The sequence below is a fragment of the Anas platyrhynchos genome, chromosome 13, assembly GCF_047663525.1.
Source record: "Anas platyrhynchos isolate ZD024472 breed Pekin duck chromosome 13, IASCAAS_PekinDuck_T2T, whole genome shotgun sequence".
Classification (NCBI taxonomy): domain Eukaryota; kingdom Metazoa; phylum Chordata; class Aves; order Anseriformes; family Anatidae; genus Anas; species Anas platyrhynchos.
This window is the reverse complement of record NC_092599.1, coordinates 22,472,744-22,499,223: the sequence shown is the minus strand read 5'-3', so window position 1 is coordinate 22,499,223 and position 26,480 is coordinate 22,472,744. Positions and strand designations below refer to the sequence as shown.

The 26,480-nt window shown below is 36.4% G+C and overlaps 1 protein-coding gene across 1 annotated transcript; it reads right to left on the bottom strand.

The window, feature by feature from the left end:
* Positions 1-125: 125 nt before the first annotated feature.
* On the bottom strand, positions 126-26,480 carry OVCH2 (ovochymase 2). Its single transcript, XM_021271809.4, has 22 exons — positions 26,193-26,480; positions 16,509-16,608; positions 15,863-15,972; positions 15,096-15,187; positions 13,758-13,930; positions 13,482-13,577; positions 12,754-12,905; positions 11,910-12,105; positions 10,688-10,711; positions 9,184-9,274; positions 8,948-9,081; positions 8,339-8,479; positions 7,990-8,120; positions 7,502-7,595; positions 6,551-6,682; positions 6,070-6,150; positions 5,562-5,748; positions 4,100-4,169; positions 3,290-3,485; positions 2,686-2,837; positions 2,182-2,350; positions 126-1,765 (listed from the first exon to the last, which is right to left on the bottom strand). Exons 1-22 carry the CDS (start codon positions 26,208-26,210, stop codon positions 1,743-1,745), a joined length of 2,562 nt encoding a protein of 853 aa, XP_021127484.2. The 5' UTR covers positions 26,211-26,480; the 3' UTR covers positions 126-1,742.

Here is a 26,480-nt window from a genome sequence, read left to right as displayed (position 1 = left end):
CAAACAATTTGTTAAAATAGCAAATACTAGTTGTTGTTTTCAAAACTTAATGAATATATGAAATGTCCAGCAGCTTGAAAAACTGATGTTACTTTTTAATCAAAACATCAACTTTCCTTCAATCCAGAAAATTGCAACAGTTTGCAACCAGCAAGTGGTTTGATTCCAAAGACAATCCAATACCTAATGCTTTGTGAGCACATCTGTTAACTTTGATGACCATTACTGAAGTCCTGAATACAAGTAATTGGAATCTCAGCCATTTTCAGATTCCCCACAGGCATAGCAACACCACACTACAAATATTGGACAAGTCATCAAGACTTCATTTAGACCTCAGTCTATACTTGCATTGCTAACCAAGATGAACCGACCTTAAGTAATATACTTTACATAGCTGATGTCAAACAGTTCAGTTAAATACAGACTTCACAAAAGTATAGTGAAAACTTAAGCTAATGACCCAGATTCTCTTTTCTCTCAATCAATAAAAAAATATTGCAACCATGGAATTAAAGTGGGTGCATGGCTGATGCAAGGGAAACATTTGATTAAGCATACCTCCATCATCCCAGGTTGTAGAGATTATTGAAAAGTTGTGGATAGCTGAGATCAGCATTTCCAACTAGCACAGCCCTGACTTTGTAGAATTCCATACATCCACAACAACTTATGTAATGTCAAGAAAATGTCTTTCAGAGGAATTTTAATCTTAACAAGCCATGAAAATCTTGCAGAATACATGAGCTAATACATAGGGCTTCACACTAATGGACAATTCCACTGTGAAGGCAGACCAGAAGGTAGTGGTCATGCAAGTCATCCTGGCTCATTGCCGATCCTACCTTACATCTTAAAAGCCTGAATAGTTTTGGAGATAGTTATGCCTTCTCCTCATTTGGTAGTGACTTTCTACAAGCACTGAAGTTCTTTTGATGCAGTTACATGTAGAAAAATTGTTACAACAATGGGGGATTGATGGTGTAAGCACATTCTAACTCCTCAAAACTGCATGACTTCTTTAAACAAAACATTGCTTTTAAAAATTAAAAATAATAGGAAAGAACCAGAGGGAAAAAAAAATGTATTTTACACTGCAATTCAACTTCCTTGCTGCAGCGGGTACCTTTATTACTGGTATGACTGGCCAGGTTTTTCAGCTGAAAAGAGTATTTTAACAATCAAATTGGTCAGATCAGGCCTATAGGGACCATCGCTTGGTCATATTAAAATATAATTTTCACAGCAATTTGATTGACTAATCACTAGACAATGTTCTTCTGCTCCTCACAAATGCACTACTACTGCCACTGCCTAGGTCCTTTCAGAGCCAGAGGTAACACTCTCATTGACCTTAATGGAAAGATAACGGACTATTCCTCAAGCTGTTTTACACAAGTGCTTATTTCATCTTAGTTTTTGTTCTCTCCAGTGCTACATTCAAGGACATGCTTGACATACAGTACATGTATAAGGTGACTCATTTTTCCTATCGTTCCTTCTAATACAGACCGACAGTGCCAGAAGCATGTGAGTAACCTTTGTATTTCCCAAGAACATACAGGTATGGTCAAAGTCTCTCTTGGATAAATAGGCAGTACAAGAATCAAGCTAAGTATCAGCTACTTTGTAATCTGTTCACCAGTCATAATCTAATACGCTTCACCAAATGTTGCTTTCAATGACATTTGTACTTTGGAAGTGTTTTACAATGTAGTCCATCAGAACTGCTCTTTTGACAGCTACACCATGAACATGGGAAGATCTACAAGAAAGGAAAAAAAAACACCAGGTAAACTTTGCAAACACCAAAGTCTGTCAGTCAACTCCTCGAAGTGGACTCACCTGTCATCAAGCATCATTTCACACCTCCCTACCTCCCCCAACCCTTAGAAATGAGGCAGCAAAGCAGCAACAATAAAAAGCACTGTTCTTCAGGAGGGGAAATGCGGTGAAGAGGAATAACAATACATCCTGAAGTAGTAAGATTTTCAGAACTGACTATTGATTTAGATTCACCAGCTTCTGGGCACTCAGCTAGTTGTATTTTAAGCAGCCTAGATTTCAGAAAGTGCTAGACGCCCAAGTATAAAAGTGGCATCCTGGAAAAGGCCTCAAAGAGAGCCGCTAGCAACAGCAAAAGGATTAATTTAATCAGTTTTTGCTTGCTTGCATACATACCACTAGTATTAACACTCTGCTTGATCCAGTCCACAAAAAACGCGATATTTGTGTATACTCCTGGGTAGCTCTTCCTTCCACAGCCCGAGCCCCAACTAGTGATTCCATGAAGGGTATAAAATCGTGAGTCATCTTCTGAAGGACAAACTAATGGACCACCAGAATCACCCTGCTCAAGGACAAAGGAATCCTGTTACAATCCAAAAGCACTCCTTATGTTTTTGAAAGATAACTTCAGCTACACAATAGGCTCAAGGTTGCTCACGTGTTTGGGTGCCCATGTTTTTAAGGGCAGTGAGAGAAATAACCGTTCATCAAGGGATGTACCTTTTTATACAATACGACTAATTAAAATCCTACTGTTAAGGTGTGTTCCACTGTAAATCACCTACAACCTGTTTGCAAGAGAACAGCTCCTAGGGAGGTTTCAACATTCCCGTCTTTTCAGAACACATCTGGACATACCCCAAGTATTAGAAAGCAAAGGTGATGTGTGCAACTTACTGTGCATGAGTCCTTGCCTTCTTCCAGAGGGAATCCAGCACAGATCATCCTCTGAGTCACTTTACTGGGCAGATTTATGTAATAGGTCTGACATCTGTCAAGCACCAGGATAGGGACTTCCAGCTGACGTAGTTTTTTACTCTTTTCTCTGTCTTTAAAAAAAATTAAAAAAAAAAAAAAAAAAAAAACAACAAAAAAAAACATTTTAGAAACCAGCAGAGGTTTTGATTAATGATACAATACCTGCCTCACCTGACATCACAAAAAGGGAGAAATATCTCTGGGTCCCTTCAGTTTTTTCTTCCTCCAGAGCAGGACTGCTCTCCACAGTATATCTCTAGTGCTTTTGACAGCCTGATTATTTAAGGCTTCCAGAAAGCAGCTTTACTCTTCTCTTTTTCAAATAGCATAAATCTGTATTATCTGATTGCTTTACTCCTACTCAGATCCACGCACGTCTAGCTGAGCTTACACAAGTGAAAACTTCTTAGCAAATCAGTTCTCCAGGAGACTAAGTATAGATAGAATTAACATTACAACACAGAACGAACCATAAGAGACAGCCACAGTTTGATCAGCCCTCAAAAGGGCAAAGACTACATACCTTCTTCATGTGTCCCCCATCCTGTGACGATGCACACTGTTGAGGGCTGAATCACTTCGTCCTTCGCAGGGAGGCACACTGGCCGCACATAGTGGTTGAATTCTAAGGGCTTGGCCAGTTGCAGTAAAGCAATATCTGAGTCCATTGTGGTTTTGTTAAAGCTTGGATGTATAATATACTGCTTCACTGATCTTTTCTAGGAAAGCAAGGACATTGACATTTGCTGAGTGACTTGAGAATTTGAGTCTTTGGTTTTATAGATCTTCTTTTAAAGCTCTTTTAAAATCTCTTATAAATTTGCACAATGTCTGAGGAGGAAGAAATATTTATAAGAAAGCAGGTAACTTCAGCAGCTGCTTTTATTAAGAAGTCAGGGTTATGCTTCTTGGACATGGATCAGGAAATGTGCAAGAAACTTCATCCACCAAATGTAGGAAAAGGGTCTTGGAAAAACATTTGTCCAGTCTGAGCAAAGTGGAAAGCAAAGCTGTGTCCTCATTATTTCTGGGAACTATTACCAAGCCAACTATTACCAAAATTTAGAAACAATATACTCCTCAGACATCTTCCAGGATACTGAGCTTTACACTTCATTAATGGTGAAGACACCATTAATTGATGGATTAATTGACACTATATTGATGCAAGTTCTCTGTCAGACAAATAAAAAATGTTGCACAAATGCAGATTAAAACCAGCATTCAGGCTGTTAAATTGCTGCATCATGAACAACTTGAAAGATACATTTACATTTAAAATGTATTTTGTAAGATTAATATGCTTTCTGTTATTAAGCAGAACTTATAGTACCTGTCTGTATTCTTGCTCTGTAAGATCATGAAGTCCTGTGACCACCATCCATAGGTCTCTGTACAATTCCCTGCCAAAAAAATGTAAATACAATATAAGCACATTCTCAGGCTGCTATAACAACATTCATAAAACGTGAGAATCTTATAACCTCCCTCACCCAAAACAAATACTAGAGCCCTACATATTCCTGGACCAACACCACCTGAGGACCACACTACCATACAAATCTATGGAAATCTCATGATGAAGCCATAGCATATCTCAAACACATAGTGAACTAACAGAAAGATAAGCTTTATAAAAGACTTAGAGTGTCTGCTGCAGGACTCAAGGCCTGCATGGTCAATACCATCCAGGGATGGCGCTGGTCCCTATCTTAATGAAAAAAAATGGGTAACCTATACATCATAACTACTCATCAAATGATATGAAGAAATGCAACAGGTGCATTTCATTTCATCCTCTGTTATCTTAACCAAATCCTTTCAGCTCCTTGAAAACATGTCATAACTCCTTGATAAAATCACATTAAGCCATGTACACAAATTCTGATGCAATGGCAATGTGTGACAGAAAAATCCTCCATATTGTTGCTCTTAGAGCAGTACTTTCAACACAGTACAACAATGCTCCAGACATAAAATTTTGCAAACTAATATTTAGAAACTTAAAAGACAAAGTCAAAAATTCAAAACAACATTTCCATTTCAGAGTTCAATAGAAAATATACATGTACATATCTAAACATCTTTGTCATTCTTAGCTTTTGAACACTTCCTCTCATTTTCAAGTAATTACTACTTTATTTAAAAATTGGTCCAGAATATCTCATTATCAGGGAGGATTTTTATAAAATATTTTAATGACTCAAGATGTGTCATTTTTAATGACTCAAGATGTATGTGAAGTTTAATTTATGTGAAGTATGTGAAGTTTAATTTAAAAATCTAAGTGTGATTCATTTGAAATTGGTAGTTCAGTCTATGAGATGAATAATTAAAGCACATTTTATAAAGTGTTTTTAAAAAGAGTCTGAAAGTCTCACAGACTGCCCTCTTGGCTTCTGTGCACAAAACCTACCTTTATGTCCTCTTAAAGTCTATATAAATTTAGTAATTTTAAGACTTTTTGATAGGTTGATTCTACCTAGAGGAAATCATGCTCTGCAAATGACCCAGAGAAAAACTGCCTGAGAATAAACAATGGATGACAAGATGACAGTGTCTTGTCATCTCCTCTGTAGACTGATCTGAAAGGAAACCAATCCTACAGAATGAGGCTGCTTCCTAAGTAGCCACTGTAAGGCTAATATGTGTGTGTAGAGAAAGAGTCCTGACTGAGTTGCAAGTAGGTAGTAACCAAAACCATACCAGCCTCCCTAGGCAGGACCACCACACTGCAGAGATGCACTGTGCAATTGCAGATATTCACAGCAAAGGGTTCATCCCAGTGTACTTACTTAGAATTAAAGCAATGAGCAGCTGTGACAACCCATTCTTTGGCAAGGACAGCTCCTCCACAGATATGCTCATTTGAAATTTGTATGCTGACCTGCCAAGGCCATGAGTATGGTACTGCTTCTTCACCTCCAATTATCCTACTGAAGATGAACCTGGGCTGATTTGAAGGCACTCCACAAATATCATCTGAAACAGAAAAGACCCTATACTCTTTGCAATTATTTTCCAAGAAGCAGGGTGTAAAACTGACTGACAGGCTGTAAAAATGACAGTGTATTGCTCTAAGTGACTGAAGAAGATGAAGGAAACAAGCAAAAAAGTCTTCTATTATTCAAAAGCTAAAACATAGAAAGGTTACTATTCATCTTTTTATTTCCTCAACGCATCCTAAGGAAAAAATCTTAGGACAACTCAGAATGCAGCCATCAAATATTTGGAGAAAACACTATTTCAGTCCTAGAGGTACTCCACATTCCCATGAAGAAAACATACTTCAGGTTGACATACCTGTTGTAACCTGTATTTCTTCTACAGTCGTATCCATATCTTCAAAAACTTCTTCACTAGTTGAATTCAGAGTATCTAAATCTAGCAAATGAAAATAACAAATGTGTTAGTGGGTTGTCTTGAATGATACTTTTATTTCAAAATTATTTTTATTTCCCTATTATCATTTTTGTAGAAGGAATAGATTTCTACAGCAGGGGCCTGTGTTATTACATATTCACATGGTACTAAAGTACCATTTAAAATGCACCAAAATACTTTTACACAAAACAAAACCCTGAGGTTTGGGGGAGATCCATTGTTTCTCTTTACCTGCTCAGTAAGTCATTTGTTCAATGTCTCAATAGGTTCATATTATTTTTCACTGAAACTATGTACTATGTGAAAATCTCCTAGAACAAAATCATTCTGAATATCCAGATTCAGTGCAGAGCCCTTTGTGCTGCCCCAGTGAGGCAGTCTCCCAAGTTACTTCTATTACCTGTTACACGAACAAAAGAGATTGTAGCTTTGAATCCTCCAAAGGTCTTTGTTTCATCAGAGTGAAAGACAACAAACATCAGAGCAGAGGAGCTTAAAACAGGTGCTGGTAGGTCAAATCCACAAGACTTAGCTAGAGATCAGAAAGCAGATGTTCACAGAAGATTAGAAGGTAGTTTTTCATCCTTATCTCTTTCAACAGTCTGTGCATTCCAGCTGCCACATAGGAAGGTTAAAAAATAATAATAAAAAAAAGAACTGTACACAAGAGAGAAATAGATAACCAGACTGAGGCTGAAGGACAATTCTATTATTCTTGTCAGTCTGTTTAGTAATTATCTCGTAAGAGCAAGGAGAATCATGTATCATTTTGCAAGATAATATTGCAGCACTCACGCTCTTAGGTTGCCATTACATATAGAACACACTGTTAAATTGGTTTCCTTACTGCTGTTTCAGCACTAACATCTGCCAGTGCTAATCTAAGCAACAGCATTAATTAGTGTTGAAAAGATTCGATTGGCACAGGTCTTCCTTTCTTTTGATATAAGCCAGGGGAATCTCTATCAGGGTGGTAAGAATAACATGAATGCACATCTGGAGTGAAGAAAAACTGGACTCTGAAACCCATGGGTTGCTTTCTGTTCCTGATCTGACCAACATAATTACTATAAAAACAAATTATTGTCCTAAATTCTTCTCTTCATTTACATGAATTCAGATTTCATTCCATATAGAACTTAAATACACCAAATAGTTATTAGATGTCTTTTTGCCTCAACAAGTGGAACAGAAGAATCAATACATGTATTTTCAAGGTACTCAGACTGGTACCTTCAACATCACCCGATATTCTAATGTTGAACTTGGTTTTACACTGTAAAACAGAGCTACTGAAAATCATAGGACTGATAGTTCATCCCCAAAATATGTTGAAAATTGAAAGTCAAACCAATTTCCTCCTCTTTTCCCACATCTTCATATACAGTCACAGCATCGTAAGAGCAATCTTCACTCTCTTCTACTTCAAAAGATTTGTATGTAAGCTTTACATTAAAGAAAAAAAATATTGTTAAATTCACAAATTAAAATTCAATTATCTACAAAAATATCTTTAATAGTCTCAAAGATTATTTTAGGGTCTGGTTTCTGTGGCATTCAGACCTCTAACAAGTGACACGTCATATTAAATTTCATAGAAAAATGTGTCAAAATAAGATGACACATGATAAACCAGAAAATCCTATTTTACTATTAACCTAAAGGAGAAATCAAAACCTATCTGGCTTTTGGGATGGAAAGCAATTTCTCTTAACTGTATCCAGTGGCATTATTAAAGGTTATGCTGCGAGATCTTGTTTGTCCTTAGCAGCACGCTTTCGTGTCTACTAAATGTTATCCGCTTCCATTCTGTAGACACAAGAAGCACTCATATTATACCTTGATTACATGGTCCTCTGGTGCATAAATAATCCATTGACAGTCTGCCAGATTACTGTACTGTTCTGGATAGTGCATACTTTGTAACACTCCTTCTTCAAAAAGGACAGCTATGGACTCACAGTCAGAATCTGGAAATCCAGAGAAAAACAAAAAAGGAGGCACCTCTTAAATCATTTGGAAAAAAATAAAAATAAAATCCAGAAAACCTCTCATGGTGCTTTCACACAATTGAGAAAGAAAACAGAAAAAGAGCAGCAAGCTAAATTCTTCTGTGTTCTCCTCCAGTTTATTTTTTCAGGCAACCGCCCAAGAGCACAGACAGGTATATTACTAGACTTAGACTTACTAGGAAGTATATCTGGTGTAAGAGCTTTATACATCACGGAAAAACCAGTTCCATAATCCTTGCTGTCAGAAACAAATTTCAGCCTTATACTATTGGAGCCAATCAAAATAGGTAATGGAAGATCTCCTCCACAGAATTTTCCTGTAACAAGATATAATCATAGTTCAGTAATCATAGTAATAATCATAGTAATCATAGTTCAGAATATTTAGTCACTTGAGAAAACTTTGAGGTACTATTTTTTGTACCTGGCTATAAAAAAACAAAGATGAAAAGGAAATTGCCTACCCAATCCCCTCTATTCACTATTAATCCATTAGCCCAAATAAAAGAAAATAAAAATATTAAAAGTAGAATTAAAATATTAAAATTTGAAAATCCTTGACACCATCAATTCACATGCTGACACAGCTCCGTAACAGGTATTCTTCCATTCTTTTCCCCTCATAACCTCTCATCATTTAGTTTAGATCACATGTCACAATGTGTTTATTATGAAAACATGAGCAAAACATCATCAACTGCAATGTCCTCTCTAGGTTCGGTTACCTTTAGAACGAAAGGTTATGCTAACAGATTATTCCAAAGAACAAGAGGACAGTAACTCACCAAGAAGTCTGTTGTCTTTTGAATATACTGATAAAGAATCAAAGTCACAAAATGTTTCTGGCTCTATATCAAAGTGGGAAAAATGAAGCAATATATAATTTCCTTCCGGTACAAGTAGAGTCCATACACACAATCTGGAATGATAGATTTGTTCCTGTTGTCAAAACTACAATATAAAACAACCACACAGGTACCAGGAAGAGTTTCTGGGCAAGGTTTCCGTATTGTCTACTCACTGGTGGTTTTGATAGAACTGTTTGAGACTTCCAGGAAAATGTAATTCTCCTTCATTGTCTGGGAGTTTGCCATCTTGAACACCACAAAATGCTGCATTGCAGTGTAAAAACAAAATAGGAAGAATACATTTGCAATTATCTGAGACTATTGTGAGACTCAAGACTGCTCAGCAGTAACTTGTAACTGATGTTGTAACTGTAACTGATGTTGTAACTTGTAACTGATGGCAGAATGATGCTGGGTCTTTCCTGTCTTCCTTCTTTTATTTAAAATTACAGCAAGCCACTTTTAAAGCACAGAATTTGAAGGCAAAAACCAAGCACTGCCAGTGCCCTATCATATTTTACTGTAAAAATGGCAGTGCTTGCTTTTTACCTTGAATAAACTATTTGCTAAATTAAGATTTTGGTTGAAGTATTTTTCAGGGACAAAAAATGCATATCACAAGACATAAGTATTCATTGCTGTCCATTTATAATAATGTTCTTAGCTATATTACAGCAGGAAACTTCTGTAACATGGTATTGGAAGAAGCAAAAGATTTTCTGTCGAGATAGCTACTGCTGGAAACTATAACTACTTACAAAAATTACCTCCTCTTGCCTTTCTTTCTCCTTGCCAAGATAAGCTAGTAAGACATTTATCAACACTTCACGGGGAAAAAAAAAAAAGAGTCATGTACTTTAACAATTTTAACGATTATCTTACCTAAATTGTCCTAGGAAGACCAGTAAAAAATTTAAAAAAGACTGACAGCACTTAAACACCGAATGCTCATTGGTATAAACAAGTCTATGCAAACTGACTGTGTCATTTGTCATCTGAGAAATTTCTAGATAGTAAAAACTGAAATTCTATGATCTAGTTCACAGGAGTTACTATTATCCTTATGTGAAATTGTATGTAGTTGAACTGTGCCCAAAAAAACCATAAACATACCAAAATCAAAATAAAACTTCAATTGTAAAACAAATTATATCATATTTCGTTTTTTTAGTTATTTTTGCTTTTGATTTTGTTTTTTATATTTTATTCACAGAAATGGACATCAGACAAGTAGATTCATCATAAACTGCTCAGAAATACTATCAATTTATCTCATACTTCCTGTATAATAATCTATATTATTATACAGAATCAACCTCACTAACTGGATTTCTTGCATTGCTTGAGGCTCTGTTCTATATTTTTCCCATTAATCCTATTTACATTTCAAAAAAAGGTATTGCTTTTCATACGTAGCTGTCTTAAGGGAAATTCCTTTTTGAAGTCACCAGCACATAAGTAGTATCCTACATAAGTTGTTTGTTGGTTTTTTTTTTTTTTTTTTTTAATTGAGTCAGAAGAAAAAAGTGTATTTTTAAAGTATACATTTTAAAGTGCATTGATGAGTCATGCTATAAATATGTTTCTTCCTTCACGGATTATATATCAGACTATTCAGGGAGCAGATTGGTTATGCTCTAACACAGATAAAAGATTCTGAAAAAATACTGTACTCACGTGTAGAACTTTTCATTTTCAGGTCTCATAAGGGAGGAAGGGGGTGAAAAAAAGAAGAATATATTACTGTAGTTTTGTATTCACAACATACATTCTAATTTTAACAGTGTGAAATAGTAAGTTTATACAGCTAGCACTGACACAAATTTGAATGCTTCCTGGGGACATAGCACCTACAGTAAATTAGGCTTGGAACTAAAACAAAATTGTAAGTTCATGCAATGCTAATTTCAGAATAAACAATTCTAGAGCAACCACTTCTAGAATTAACCACACATTGATAGGCCACTGCTCAATCTGAGCAGCACTCTCTCTCTGTTTTGAGTAGATATGATACATTTCAGGGAAGCAGAATCCAACTGCTTCCACCACATCAGGGACACAGAGACATTGAGCCTGACAGCAGTTACACTGCAGATTCTTTGTGCCAGTGCAACAGTGTAAAAGAGTGGCAAGTGAAGCTAGGACATTTTTTTTTTTTCCTCATCATTTTTTTTAAAGCATTGACTAACAAAACCTCTCAAACACACCTCCTCAGTTTTCCAATTCTCCACATACATTTTATTACAAACATCTTTTAAAGAACATAGCTCAAACTGGGAGAAAATATTAATTCAGAGTCTTAATGCTCTGAGTGACATTAACACCTAGACATGATGTTATTTATATCTCTATCTGCATGACTTTGGAAGTGGTTGATAATTTTCATGCTGCTCCGTTGTACAGAGGACATGTAGCCTTTTGGGCAGAGTAAGCAGAAATGCTTCTGAGACCATGACTTTTCCCCATCCAGTCAAATGCCCAATAAACACATTTTAGCTGAGAAAAATGATAAGCAACTTCAAAGAGGTGCATATGGAATTTCAGAGACTTTCAACTGGTTAAATTTCCACTTAAAACCAAAAATACCAGGCTAACTGGCTAGCTGGATAAAAGGATCCTCCTTAAAGGTAATATATGAATAAGTAATACTAAATAAATAAATATATATATCATCCAGGTAGAAGACAAAGTGGAAGAGAAACAATTGTTTACAATAATCTCAGTTTGGTTTTGGCAATTACCAATCAGTACCATCTACTTAAAGGCATTGTGAAAAGCTATAATACTTTGACAGGAATAATGGGATAATATTAGTACTGTATCTTGAAAAAGATAAATGAAATGTTGTTATGAGACAGAAAAGTTTTCACAAAGAGAAATTACTGTGGAGACTTAATACCAGCACTCATATTTTCTTGAATCCACGAAAGTACTGCACTGAGGTCTGTGAATATTCCTGGTGATCCTCTTTCATAATATTTCTTCTTCTCATTACCTATCCAGCCACGAGCACATCCCATCCCCCAGGAGACCACACCAGCGAGAATCCACACACCATGCTTACGTTGGCACAAAAGAGGGCCCCCTGAGTCTCCCTGTAAGAACCCCCAGAACCCACAGCTTAAAGTGCATGCATACCAACCACTGAGCAAACCTCTAAGAATTTGAGTTGCCTTTTTTTAATCATACTAATAAACTTGCCACAAAACAAAATAGTAGTTTCAAAAAAAAAAAAAAGCAAAAAAAGAAAAAAAAGACATAGTAGGCAGGATTTTGAAGATGGGGAGAGATTAATTCACTCTGAAGCGCACATCTGCTGTGCTTCAGCATGAAAAAGGGAGTGAAGAACTTTTTTTTTTTTTTAATTTTACATGATAAGCAACAATCAATCTTATCTCACTTTCTTCCAAGGCAAAACTTTCTAACTTCCTCAATACTATGTTAGCTGCATTCACTAATCAATGTGTATCAAGTTTTCTAAAGTTAGAAAGCTCTATGCATTACTGCAGTGGGATACACTGTGAAAATGCTGTCAGACACTTATCATGCAATTCACACAATAATTAAAATAGAATCATGCAATTAATAGCATTCCTCCATACAGAACTTTTCCAAGAATTCACACATCAAAAGAAATACACTCCAAATATCACTATGTGCAGTGTATTTATTCATTTATGTGCACAGAGCCTTGAGCATCAGAGGAATACTTGTAAGTAGACAATGCCCTCTGTTCAGCTGACCTGACAGGCATCTTTTCCTCCATCTGGAAATCCAGCACACATTATAGTGTCACCTTGGATGGGCTTCTTTAAAGATGACAATGCTCTTGAACATTCCTTCCTATTCAGAATTGGTAGATTGACTTCATATAAAACTTGAGGGAGTACTCCGTCTGAAACACAAAAAACCTGTTCATAAGAAGTGTTGAGAGATGAACTTAATGTCACTGCTAATACACAAACAAAAACAATTGGAAACTTGCTCTGGGCCATTTTATGTTTACAAGCATATTTTGATAAACATCCAGTTTTGCATACATAGGCAATTTTACTTAAATAAACTTCAAAGTGTCTCCAACATGAAATACGGGTCCATGTACTCTAGTGATCCATCGAGGTAATTCACAGGTAGACATAAAAGCTAGCAAAGATCCCATTTTGAGATTACAGTTCTTATGACCAGTTTATCATTTCTTCTGGGCTATCTATAGCCTATGCAAAGCTCTTAGCTTCAGAAATAAGCTAACACTGCATGTTGGGACAGACATAATTTTCAAGTAAATATCTGAAACCAAACAATATGGTAAGAGAATGTTTGCTCATCTGAAAATAACTACCTGCTACACAGATACAAAGTTGCTATACAAGTCCTTGCCCATTGGCAAGAGAAGGATGCACAAAGGAAGTAAAGACTGACACAGCCAGTGTCAATAAAACTAGAATGTTTAAGAACAATTCCAGTGACTTACTCTCATTTAAACGTCCCCAGCCACAAGTAGTACAGATATATCCTGCTTCAAACTTCTCACCTGGATCAGGAAGACATGCTGGCAAAACTGATGAACCTGCCACACATGGACATGAAGTTTCTTGATAAATATTTGAAAAAGCATTAACAAAAAAATACTTTATTTTTTGTCTAGTTCTCTAATTATTTTTGTGGTGTCTGAAATGTTAATTAGGTATTTGACAATTTATCCTTGCTTTTCCATCTTCACATTTCCCATATTTAACTATGGTCTTACTGAATTTGAAGACTCCATCTAGCTTCAGAAGGGCAACGTCGTAGTTCATCGGCCTTCTGGGGTCAAAGTTTGGGTGCTTAATGACATATTTAACAGGGAGTGTCTGCTCTCCATTCTCCCTGATCCTCAAATCATACTCTCCTGCAGTGACATTCAAATACTCGAGTATGTTCCTGCAGAAGAGTAAAATAAAAATTCAACTATAGAATATTCAAAATGAAAGTAAAAATGTAGTTGTTTACAAACAGAGAAGTTATTACTACTGATACTTAATACCTTTCATCTTCAAATTTTAAAGCATTTACATGGACATCTACAGTCAATATGCATGCCCAACAGTAGAAATTGAGAAATAAAAGGACCGAGAGAAATACGTTTTGCTACACCCCTGACTGTGCTTAAGTGGTTCGCTATAGAACCAGCTCCTATTCTTCTGTTTAAAAATGTTTGATCATACTGAATTTTCAGAGAATGGAAAATTTGAGTATAGGGAAGTACAAAAAAAAAAAAAAAAAAAAAACACTTCTTTAGCATTCCCTGTTTATGCCTTCAAACATAGTGAATCCTGCTTTGGGGTTCCTAGTACTGAATCAAAATGTACAGCAAGGAAACAAAAACAAACAAACAAAAAAAAACAATAATGATGAACTTGCTATTCTGCTTCAGATTTATTCACCAACTTGATGTATTACTTTTGTGTCAGGAGGCTTTATGCTGATTCAGGTACTGCCAGTTCTTCTGTAGTTAGTTATAGCTAATTTAACCAAGATGTGGTCACACACTATTTCAAATCAAATGTAAAATTCTAAGTGATCCATTAGTATAAAGATTCAGTATTAACTGCCAGGGAATTAGAATGTAGAATCTCAAAATCTCTTTGAAGCCACAACAGAATCAGGACTGAAACCTTGTGTTTTGTTTTTGTTTTTCAACTAAGGCTGAATGTCATTAATGTCATCAGCATGCAATAAGTAAGTACTGTGTCTATTCACCATTTAATTGCACCTCTGGTGCTAGATACTACCTCTGGAAAAAAAATATTGCAATCACCTGATAATTATAATTAGGTTACATCCATAATAGATTTTTACCTACTCTTTACCTACTTGAAAGTCAGTCTTCATCTCACTTTGTATGGCTATTTTATTCTTAGTTTTTGAAACGTTCAAAGGTTTTGTTTGTCTTTTTTTTTTTTTTTTTTCCCTCTCCCTTCTTGTTAAAAGATGGAAAATATTGGTGGAAGAGCAGTACTTGGAAGTAATCTCCAAAGAAAAATGCTACGGCACACACAATATTTTTCTGCACCTGCAAAATGCTCCTGAAATATCACATCCATACCTTTCTAAGATACAGTGAGCTGCTGTGACCACCCACTGAGCAGAAACAATGGTGCCTCCACAGAAATGCTTCTGCCTTCGTTTCAAGGAAACCTGTATCACATAAAGAAGACTTTGCAGATTCAGATAGCTAAGGTACATGCTGCACTTCAAGCAAAGATGAATTCACAGTATTCCTACTTTCCTTGAGATTAAGAGATGTTAAACCTTGCTGTTTTCATTGTCTATGACTTGATACCTAGATAAAAGCATCTTACATATAAAAAATGCCAATTCACGGACTTATTCAGCATGCTGTAAAGGCTACTGGCTAGTCAAGAATTTTTCCTTTGTAGGTCACTGGGAGCACCGCAGAGCCCTTGACATCTATTCCATAACCTTTATTCAGTTTGTAAGCTTAAATCACCACAAGCATCATGAGGTACCCTATCTTCCAAAATGCAAATCCATGATGCCTGACAATGTTTATGGGTGTTGGGGTAATCCTATTTCTAAGCAGTTTCACCCATGCATCTTTACATAGACTAATTCTGAAAGAGTATCTTTAGATTAATGATAAACAATACGCAAAGGTTTCTTAGAGAGCAGGACAGATTCATGTCCTCTCAGCCTGCTTCACCGCTTTTCATAAATGCAAGGTGGAGCTCAACAATATGTCATTAAGTGTCAGTAAGCACAAAGTATACCAGTCTTCTTTTGTCATTTCTGTGAATATGAAGAAAGAAAGGACTTTGTTCTGAAGATAAAACGACATATGCTTGTGCAAACCTGCCACGGATGTGAGCCTTGTTTCACCTGGCTTCCCCCAACAATCCGAGTGAAAAGGTTAAGGTAACTCCATGGATTTGTCTCATGAACTTTCTGCCCACACTTAGGATCTGAGAAATAGAAGGGGAAAAAGAAGGAATGATTTATTTTAGGTTAATGTTTTTCTGCTTTTTAGCAGATTGAAATTGGAAGGCATGGCCTGGCACAGAGGCACTAATGTACAATGTGTACGTTTTGTACACAAATGTACAATTGTACACTAATGTACATTTGTGTACAATTACACAAATTAGTAAATCTTAATGAAGGAAATGGAACAATTACAATCATTAATTGTGCCAAAAAGAAGTGTGCTCCGGATTGTAAGATACAAGAATGTAAGAGAAGACTCACTGTATTTTGTTTGCAGCTCAAGGGTAACATGCTAAACCAGGACCTTCATTAACTTGCTGCTACTTTGAGAGTACTTAATTTTATTTACTTAGTTATAAAAAATCACATTTATTTAATTTTATTCATACTGAATCATTAAGGAATCTGACAAAAGCTGCATAAGAATAAAAACTTCTTTGCTTTTCACTGGGTATGAACAAAAGTTTTAGTATTTAGAAAACTCTTAAAGTTAGGTGTGAAATTTTGATCCTACCTTTCTGAAGAACGAATGGTACAGCATGAAATTCTGTAATACAAACTATCCCCATCAGGAGTAATGGCAGCTTACCAGGGGGAATGTGCATCTTGGGGTGCTAAGTGATGAAATGAAAACAAGGAGAGTTTTTATAGAGAAAAAGAAGCCCAACTATTACACCGCAGGAGAACAACTAATTGAAGTAGAAGTTACTCATTAATCCAGACATAGAGCACTTAACTGTACAAATATGTTTTCCAAATTTACCAGAGCATGATTCTTTTATAATTCAATACTGGCATTTGCTGTAAAATAGTAGCTGAAATCCCCCCAGAACTTTTTTTTTTTTTTTCCAAGCAAAATGACAGAACCAGAAGTTACCATTGCACACTCTTCTATCAACACTTACCCAGGCTAATTTGCACATAGAACACACCTGAATAAAATATCAGTTGCTATTTGCACTGACAATTTCTACGTCTCTTGAACAGGCAATACTTTTTATTTCCTGTATATTTTATATTTAGCCAGTTTCAAAGACCTCAGAAACATACCAAGAGATTATCACTTTGTCACATACAACACAGCATACTGTCAACAAAGATAGCTCCCTGCGTCAAAGCATCATTCTTCCAAAGGACTGGTGTTGTCAACCCATTTTTAAAAGCAATTAAGGAAGACAGGGCTCAGCTTTTTAAAAATAATTTCAGCTTTTTTGCAGTCAGCAGCACCAGTCACTTCAATGGCTAAGCTCCATTTTTAAAAATAATTTAAGTGTGAGTCTCTTAGAAGGATATTTGAATCCTAGATAAAGAACACAGCAGCTAAATTAAGAAATTTCACAAAACAGAAACCGTAGGTTAAATTACCCTGTGAATTCACCACTTAAAACTTTTGTCTCATCATTTTTAGAAGGTACTGCATTAGAAATGACTGAATGAAGTGGTAATTACAATCAAAATATTATCCAAACAATCTTAAATCCATATGAAAAATATAAGCACCAAGAAAGACATTAAAAACATCGAGAAAATCAGCAGAACTAACTCTAGATGACAGAAGCAATAAGTTTCATTTATGCCAGAAAGGGAAAAGGATATTTATACCTGGGAATAAATAAATATTTATACAAGACAGGGAAAAGGATAGTTGTTGTTCCCCCACCCCCCCCCCACGGCTTAACTGATTGAGATCCTCAGCTTTCCCTGTCTTTGAAAAAAATGATTCAATATTTTCACCTTAAACTATCCCACAAGAAACATAATTTTTTCATGAGAGATGCATTAAACTTTGAAGACAGAGAGATACAAGGTGAACAATATATGCATGCTAATATGCATTTCAATTCTGAACAGTTTCATAGACATAACCTATTAAAAAAAACTATTTTTTCAAGATGCCAACAGGAAAAAGCAAGATATATCTGCTTTTAACATAATTTACAACAGTAATGAAACAGCTTCTCTTTTTGTAGTTATCATCCGAACGGAGAAGACTTACATTTTTTGACTCTGCTCTGTCTCCCAAAGAAAACTATCTTATACCCAGCCCCAGTCTACTGTGTTCTATTATTTGACCAAAGATTTCACAATACCTCCTATCCCCAAATACTGCACCAATAAACATCCCAACAATCGTTTATGTATTTATTCAGTTCTAGGTTTTCGTTATTCTTCTCCTCTGCCAGTCAGATGAAGATTTTACCCTGAATGTGCAATTTCATAACAAGCAATTGAATACAAACCCTGTTATGGAAACTGTTGTTTCTTCTGTTATCAATATACAGAGCTTCTTAAGATTGCAGGTTTTCTACTGGTTACGCAGTGATCCCTAATTCTGCAACTTCTGAAACCTGCATCACCGACATCATTCCAAACAGACAGGATGAGCTATAATCAAAAACTTTGAAGGCTGCTTTCTATCATTAGTTCCTTTGTGACAAAACAAGAGTCCCAATCCCCCAAATCAGCTCTGTGTAACGTTGAGCTCTCTGGTTAACCACCACAATGACATCTCTTGGAATGATGCCATCCAACAGGATGATATTAAAAAAAAAAAAAAAAAAAAAAAAGAAGAATCAATCTCAGCATTTTTAAGTGACACTGTGCAAACATTACCTGTCACATTACTGATGAGAAATAGAAACATCCAGCCCACTGGCAAACAGAGAAACAATCAGCTCATTTCAAATTCATGACAGTGAGGCAACACTTACTGTGCAGCAGCCAAAAAGGTCAGAAAGACAAAGCACAGAATGGCATGTTCTGTACAACCTGCCCTTCGTCTGGGATGACAAAACAGGAGTGCAGCCTTTCTCATCTAACTATTCTTTGTTTTCCTCATTCACTACTGATTTATCTTTCTCCTTCTGAAGCTGTTACTGTGTCCACGGACAAAGGCACCAATGATTTTATCTACTTTTCTCACTGGCTAGCTGCTGATGCTCCTAAAACTTGTGGCTTTGGCAGGCAGCACCACCAGCATTGTTCCTGAAAGAACAGCAAAGATCAGATCTCAGACTTCATCTCCATCCACACGTGCTCCAAATCCCAGTGCAGAGCTAGCTACATACCTCATTAGCATCCTGTATCTTCAAAGTAAGACCAGTCAAAGCCACTAAATCACCTGTTTTCCAAAATTACTTTGTGCTTAAAATCTAGATTTGATCCCCATTTTAGCAGGTAGATCCAGTCCCTAGCCACAGAATAACAGCATGAATCAATAACATTGTCTGTTCTGTCTCTTCTTTTGCTGTACATTTGATTTACAAACATTTTATTCTCCATAGGATGCTTAATGCTGTAGAAACGTATATAGCTACTTCTTCCTATCAGGTTATTAAACAAAAAAAGTACAAATAAGTTTAAGACTGGAGGAATGAAAATAATATAGATAACATTCATCATCAGAACCTTCCAGCATGTTTGCTCAGTTCTTCTCGTCTGGGGGGTGGTTGGGGCTGGTAGGAGAGAATGAATGCTGCTGTTCAGTTAAGGTCAGTGGACCACTGATACGACCAGACTGAAATATGTAAATACATAAATTTCAGAAATTATTCTAGCCTGACTAGAAAAGTTGTTTCATGTTGTTTCGTGTTGTTCCATCCATCTAAGAAGAAAGGTGGAAAATAACAGTGAAAACATGAAGTTTAAGAGAAGAGATGAGGAGTGAAGGATGGAGGATGAGGACGGTAACATAAGCAGCAATTGATCAGCAATTGCTATAAATAAGAGATTTGTTGTTTTGTTTTGAAAACACTGGCTTGTGCTTTTAAGGGTCACCGATCATTTGAACTGTTTGCAAGGTCACTGCCTGAAAACTGGAAAACTTATTTGATAAAATGAACAATTCTGTATTTTGAAAATATGGTTTAAATATTAAATAGTAAATATTAAACTTCATAAATGTTATCATTTGTGTATTACACTTATGAATCCAGTAGTTCTTAACTGAAAACAGAACCAAATATTTTAATTAAGGTTTAATAGGAAATAAATGTATTTCAACTTTCCAAACTCATTTTTCAGCAATTTTAGCCTACTGTAATTCCAATTACTTGATTCAAATCATGCTTCAGTCTGATGTAACAACAAATCAAGTTTAACTTTCATAATTCCATTATTGCCTAACATCTTCCAAAAGTAAAAGTAATTTAGATACATATAAAAGACACCACATGTAACCAGCACAAAAACCAGTCACTTCATTTTTAATGAGCATAAAAACAAACCGCACACATGAATGGTTAACTTTTTGTTCACTTTTTTCAGACAAAACCTTCATCTTACTTCAGAGAGCAGTGTATTGAAAAGCTGGAGGAGTTCCCTCCTTGAAATCATCCATTCCTAGAGTCAAAAATATTCAATAATTCATCTACTCACAAACATATTTTCTCCTCTGCCTCCACAAATTATGTTTCATCTCAGAGCATAACCATGCTACTCTGCCATATTTTTATACCTTCAGCTGGGATTTACACGGCTGGGATTTGTGTACTTTTAGACCAGCAGAGATAATTCAATAAATTTGTTTGACCTCCTGCATACTACAAACCACAGAGTTTCACCTCAATATTCCCACATCAATCCTGCAGCTCCTAGTTCAGCTATTTTATGGTTTATGATTATAGCTAAGCTTGGCAAACATTGCTGAAAAGATCAACAAACTAAAATTTTGCTAAATAATACTCACAATGCTATCAACTCATTTTCCAGAAAGATTTATACCCATGTTTTTTCAGTTAGAACATTTTTAGGAAGACAGATTTTGACTGAAAATTCAGCAAATAAATATTTATTAAAAATGGCCAGAGATAAAAGTGTTCGGCAAGGACTGTTCTGACCATTCTGAATCTACTAACAAAAACAGCGCTGATGATGGATTGCTACTCTACAAAGGACAAACTGTTAAAAACACACAAGGCAAATTCTTCACAAGTGATAAGTATGTTCCCTTTGTGCTTGTAGGTTCAGTTGCTTTAAACCAACCCAAGTTCAGGCTGCTACCAAAAAGACAGCTGTGCCAATCTTAAAAAAAGCCACTCTTACTACTATTCCCCTTTCACTAGCCCCAGTTACGGTCAGGATGTGAGGAGAGCTGAATATTCTTCTTTTTTTAATGTAGCTGGGTTTGATTTTATAGCTGGATTGGCTTCTTGATTAAAGCTGTTACTCAAAAATTGAATGCTTGTGCCAACACAAAGGAGGAGAAATGAATACATACATTAAACAGATCAGTTCATTCTTTTTGATTGCAACCTCTGCTTTTGATTGCAACCTCCATGATTAAGAATACCTAAACCAACCATGAAACTGAAGCCAGATTGGACTTTAGACATGATATTGTCCTGAAACCAGACTTAAGAGTTTTCAGTTCTGTTCTAAGCTTTGCCACGACCTCCTATCTGGTTAGCAAATACATCGGAGATGAACATTCTGTGATATTTAACTCTCAACTACCACACTCTGGGAACTAAAAAGTTCTTTTTCTTAGAGCATGAAGATCCCTGAAAGGACAAAGCATCCTAATGCAGCATAACAAAAGTTAAAGGGCACGGTCACCCTATATCTCCATAGCTTCAACAGGATAGCTGTTACCACCCCTGCACAGCTTACACCCACTCCTCATCCTCCCAAACATTAGTCAGCCTGATATAACAAATTACCTCAGATACAGACTACTTTCTAAGACTTCATGTTCATCATTTCCTCCCCCATTACCACTGTGCTCCCATTAGAGCACAAGTGAAAGGGCCAGTGTTCTTGCCTCACAGAGAGACATTCAGTTATGTTTTATTGCTTCTAATCAACTAAGGCAAGGACTCAGAGGGAGCAGTAAAACAAGAAAGGTTGGCTTTTGACAGTGTTTTTACTTTAACTTGCTACACCCTTCTAAATTCTTAAGTTGACCCGTCAAGGCACAAAACAAAGCACACAATAGCAAGAATGTTCAAAAGACTACTTGGTAGAATAAAAGCCCTCAGAAGTGACCCAAAACTTTATTTCCCTGGAACATTTAGTCTTCATTTCAAACTTCTGGATACACATTAAAATCTATTTGAGTTTCCTGTGCAAAGAAAAAGTGCAACTTCAAAAGAAAATGCATTAAGCTCTTTTTCATTATGCAACGCAAAGCGGAATAGTTGCTATACTAGCCAAAAGTGACTGAAAACCATTAGAAACAACACCTGCTAGCATTTTCCCACTTTTCACAGTAGCTCTGTTATTTCTGCTCTCAGAACTCAGCAGTATATGAGTATTATAGATGTACGCTCAGTTACTTGTATCTGTAATGGATAATGCCATGAAATACTTCTTCCCTCTGTAACTAAGCCTTCTAACTGATGATGATTTTATCCTTCAGAGGAAACAAGATCAAAACCAATCAAGATGAATGATGTCAACAAATGCAAAAACACTGCAGACTATAAAAAGCATGACACGTTAAGAAAGAGGCCAAAGCTTTCCTTGGATAAAGTCCAGCCTTAGACCTAGAGCATGACTGATTAATTGGTAAAGGACAAATGAAGAAAGAGAAGGAACAAAATTTGGCTTAGCTTAAGTATTTGGCCAGAGTATCTCAAAATGCTTCATAAGAAAAGATCAATACTACACTTTTTTAGCTAAGGAAAGACTGCCATATGTACTAAGGAAATCAGTGCTGGTCAGAAGTACCCTAGTTGCTTAGCTCTCAGACATATAGCATCCTCTCAGAAATGTATTTTACTAATGAAATACATAGTCCAAGAACAGTGGAAGCTCCTCAGTAAACATAAAACAAATGTAGGAACACTAAAGCATTAGTTCCATGCAACTGTACTACCATATGCTGAGCTAACATACTAGCTTTTACTGTTTTTTGTTTGTTTGTTTTCCTCCTCTGCAGGCACATAGAATTTATACTTAGCACCCTTTCTCATCCAGAAGAACAAAGCCTGAAACGCAATGAACCTGAGCTCATGAGGCCTTGTACCACAGTTATTATGAGCACAAAGGGCATGGGGCATGTCCCCACTCAGCAGGCATTTCAACTACAAGAGATAAATGATTGACACTGAAGAAACAGGCCGTCCATTCCCACCAGCTGTCTCAGTCTGCAGTTTTGCACACATACAACAGAGCGAGGCCTAGAAGGAGAACATCTCTCATTAAATTGCACATCTCTTATTAAATTGATGCATGACAGACACATCATCCAAAATAAAGCCAACAAATAACTTGATTTTCAGAGAACATAGTGAATGCACATTTTAGTGTCTGATTTTAACACTCGGGAAAAGGAGTTACAGCACTACAGTGCTAAGAAATATGCTCAAAATACGTGACTGTTCCATCTCAGTCAAACAGCAATTAGATAAATTCTTTCATATTTTTTCAGAAACATACTAAATATAAATGTCTAGCACATTAGCGTGGATATCCTGCCAGTGTGATGTCTGTACTTCACATCACATCAACACAAGGACATAAAAGGACCACACTCTATGATGCCGTTAAGTCCAATATACTAAGTCTAAAACTCAGTATCATTGTGCAGCTGATTTCAGTGAGGGTATCACTGCTTTACCAGTGCAGAGGCAAAACCAAGTCCAAATGATATGGTATTAGAGATGAAAGATTTGTCAAAGTAGCTCAAAATTCCAGGAGCAAGACATCCTGAAGTAATCCCTGTTTTTGCTCCTGAGCAGTTGATGAGACAGCTTCCGCTATTGTATAAAAGTGGCACATAACCACAGTCTTGACCATACATGGTCTCTGTGGCTTAATAGCTTATTTTCAGGACCCAGTATGCAATGTAGTCAGCATAGGAAGAAGCAGAAAGCAGGGTAACAGCCTGCAGGTACTGGTTTAGATTAAGAGGTCCAGCATGAAAAGAAGAGAAAGGCAAAAGAAACATGCCCAGAAAACTTTTTGTGCAGAAAGGCAGATTTTTAAACTTTAGGGGTAGTTTTCAGACTGAAATCAGAGCAGGATGATAGTTTTTTTTTGTTGTTGTTGTTATTGTTTTGTTGGGGGGAGAGTGCAGTAGGTGTGTTGTGTTTTTTGTTTTGTGTTTTGTTTTTTGTTTTTTTTTTTTTCTTGGTGAAAGATGTCAGAAGTTACAGTCTGTACATTTAAATAGGGAAACAGAGGCAGAAAAGCCAGAGACTAAATCTTTAACAGAGCCAGTAGACAGTTCTGTTTTTATCTCACACTATCACAGTAACACAGGAAGTACAAGGAAGGTCAGTCCAAGCCCAAAGAGCAGGTAATTTAGTAGAGATGTGAAAAGTTAATAAGAACAATAAGAGAAAATACTTTTTTTTTTTTAATTTATAATTAAAACACAGCCCCTTTCAGAAGCATTTGCACTCCTATTTATTGTTCTAGCTTCCACACGTTAATACATACACAGTAATCTCCATTGAAATTAAAGTAGGAATTGGTGTCTTCTGGCTTCAGCTCTGCCATAAGGTGGCAGAGCAACACCATTTCTGTCACAGGTGTAGTTGAGCTACATCTGACAGTCTGATAGTTGCTGCAATGAAAATATCCATAGAAAAAAGTTTTTCCTCCTGTACTGCTATTGGTTGTGTAAGACAAACCTCATTTAAATCCAGTGAAATATCTAAAGTCACATCAGACCGATCAAAAGTCTTGTTCATAATCTTCTTAACAGACTTTCAAAAAGTCAGTTCTAAACTGTTTCCATGACAGCAGAGAGAACTTGAAGAAAACCAAGAAGCCTAAAATGCTATCTAATCAAAAGGAAAATTACTAGAAATAACAGTGAAACAATCAACACTGCTCTCCCTACATGATTTTTGTATGGCTTTGCCAGTTTTGTATCTTACCCATGCTGACTGCAAGTGACAGTCATTTCTGAATTGTTTCTCCCTTTGACAAATCTAAGCAGGATTCATCCTAGTACACATGGATAATCCTAGCATGTGGTTATACACTGATACAGCATTGTCCAACTTTCCTGGAATTGTTTAAATTTTAGCTAGCTTAAAATTTCCTAACTAGATTAGCATGCTTACTTCTGTAACTAACCCTCTGCCTCCAAGAAACAAGCTGCTTCTACCACTACAACCACCTGCAGTACTTTCTGCCATAGGACACTCACTGCTTAGGTATTATCAACCAGCAATGGAACTACTAGTTCTCCCTTTTAGTGAAATAGACTGTGCATGCTGTGCTGCAGTACATACCACACAGGAGGATTAAAGAGAAGTACAAAAGCCTTCTAATGAAGTCAAGGAGACAGTTTCCCTGTCTCTGCAGTAGTAGATGTAGCTATGAGTACAAAAAAAAAAAAGAAAAAAATAAAAAAAGGGAATTAGAAGTCTGTCTTACAAGATATTAAGCATTTTCAGAATTCTGAATATGTAAACACAACAACTGAGGTCTTTGCTAAAAGAATTGTGGAGAGATGAGGCAAGAAGAACCAGCAGCAAGAACTGGTATCTGGGATGAAGTCCAGGTCCCTGCTTTTAAAACAGGCAGAGCTGAGACTTCAGGTCTGTTACACACTGGGTAAATGTCTTCTCACCTTGCCAGAAGGATTCCAGATTTAAGACCATGAAGAGTTAATAATTCAACTAGCGTCTAGCATTTTCATTGTTACAGGAAGTAAAGAATCATGCAAGAAACTACTGGTTACTATTTCCAAGGAGCGTAAATAGAAGAGCCAGAAGGCTGGACAACAGAAACTGTATGTACTGCATGTAAAGTTAGTCACATAAAACTTAACAATTAAAAAATAGCACATTACCCATCTGGAAAAGTCAAAGAGTCATTTTTAAGTATACAACATTTCACATTAAAAATATATATATATATATTTATTAGGACAGTTCAGAAGCTCTACAAAACCCAAAATCCATTAAACAAATTTGAATGCCAGCTAACACAATATAAATTCTAACAGAAAAAAAAAATGCTGTCATATCAAAACAACTACGCTTGCCAAAAGGCCTGCATTTGAGGACAAATACTTTAATTATTTGCAGTGAAGTGGAGGAAGCAAACAGTCTTTCTGGAAGCAACTCTTTATAAGCCAGCATGGAGGGGCGTGTCTATTACATGGAAAAGATAAAGAGGCAGATCAGCAAGGAGTTCACTGTGGGTCAGTTCAACCAAGTGGCTATTCAGAAGAACATCTCAGTCTTTTTCTGTTCTCTCCTCGTAGATAAACAACGCATTTATGCTTCTGCCTTACCTGAAAGCCTGCGTTCATCTCTAAACCAATTTTCCATGGAACCTTATGAAACTGCTGATGAAGACAGTAAGCAAAAGCTTCTAAAAGTGATTGAGAAGATGAAGCTGTGAACAACCTTGAAGATCAAGGAATGAAAGGAATGGGAAGCAAAATGTGCAGAAAGACTAACAACAGATACTTTCAGTTGAAAGCAGTAGCAGCCCATTCTTTCACCAGGACTGGGGTCCCAGGTGGGATTCTTGTTCCATATCAGAGCCCCAGGCAGTTAATTATGTGCAATACCTGTGT

Excerpts from the sequence above, each read along its gene's own strand:
- OVCH2 (XM_021271809.4), bottom strand. Across the intron at positions 6,151-6,550 it reads CTCTTTTGTTCGTGTAACAG|ATTTAGATACTCTGAATTCA; the intron begins GTAATAGAAGTA and ends TTCATTTGCTAG. Across the intron at positions 2,838-3,289 it reads ATGGGGGACACATGAAGAAG|ACAGAGAAAAGAGTAAAAAA; the intron begins GTATGTAGTCTT and ends TTTTTTTTAAAG.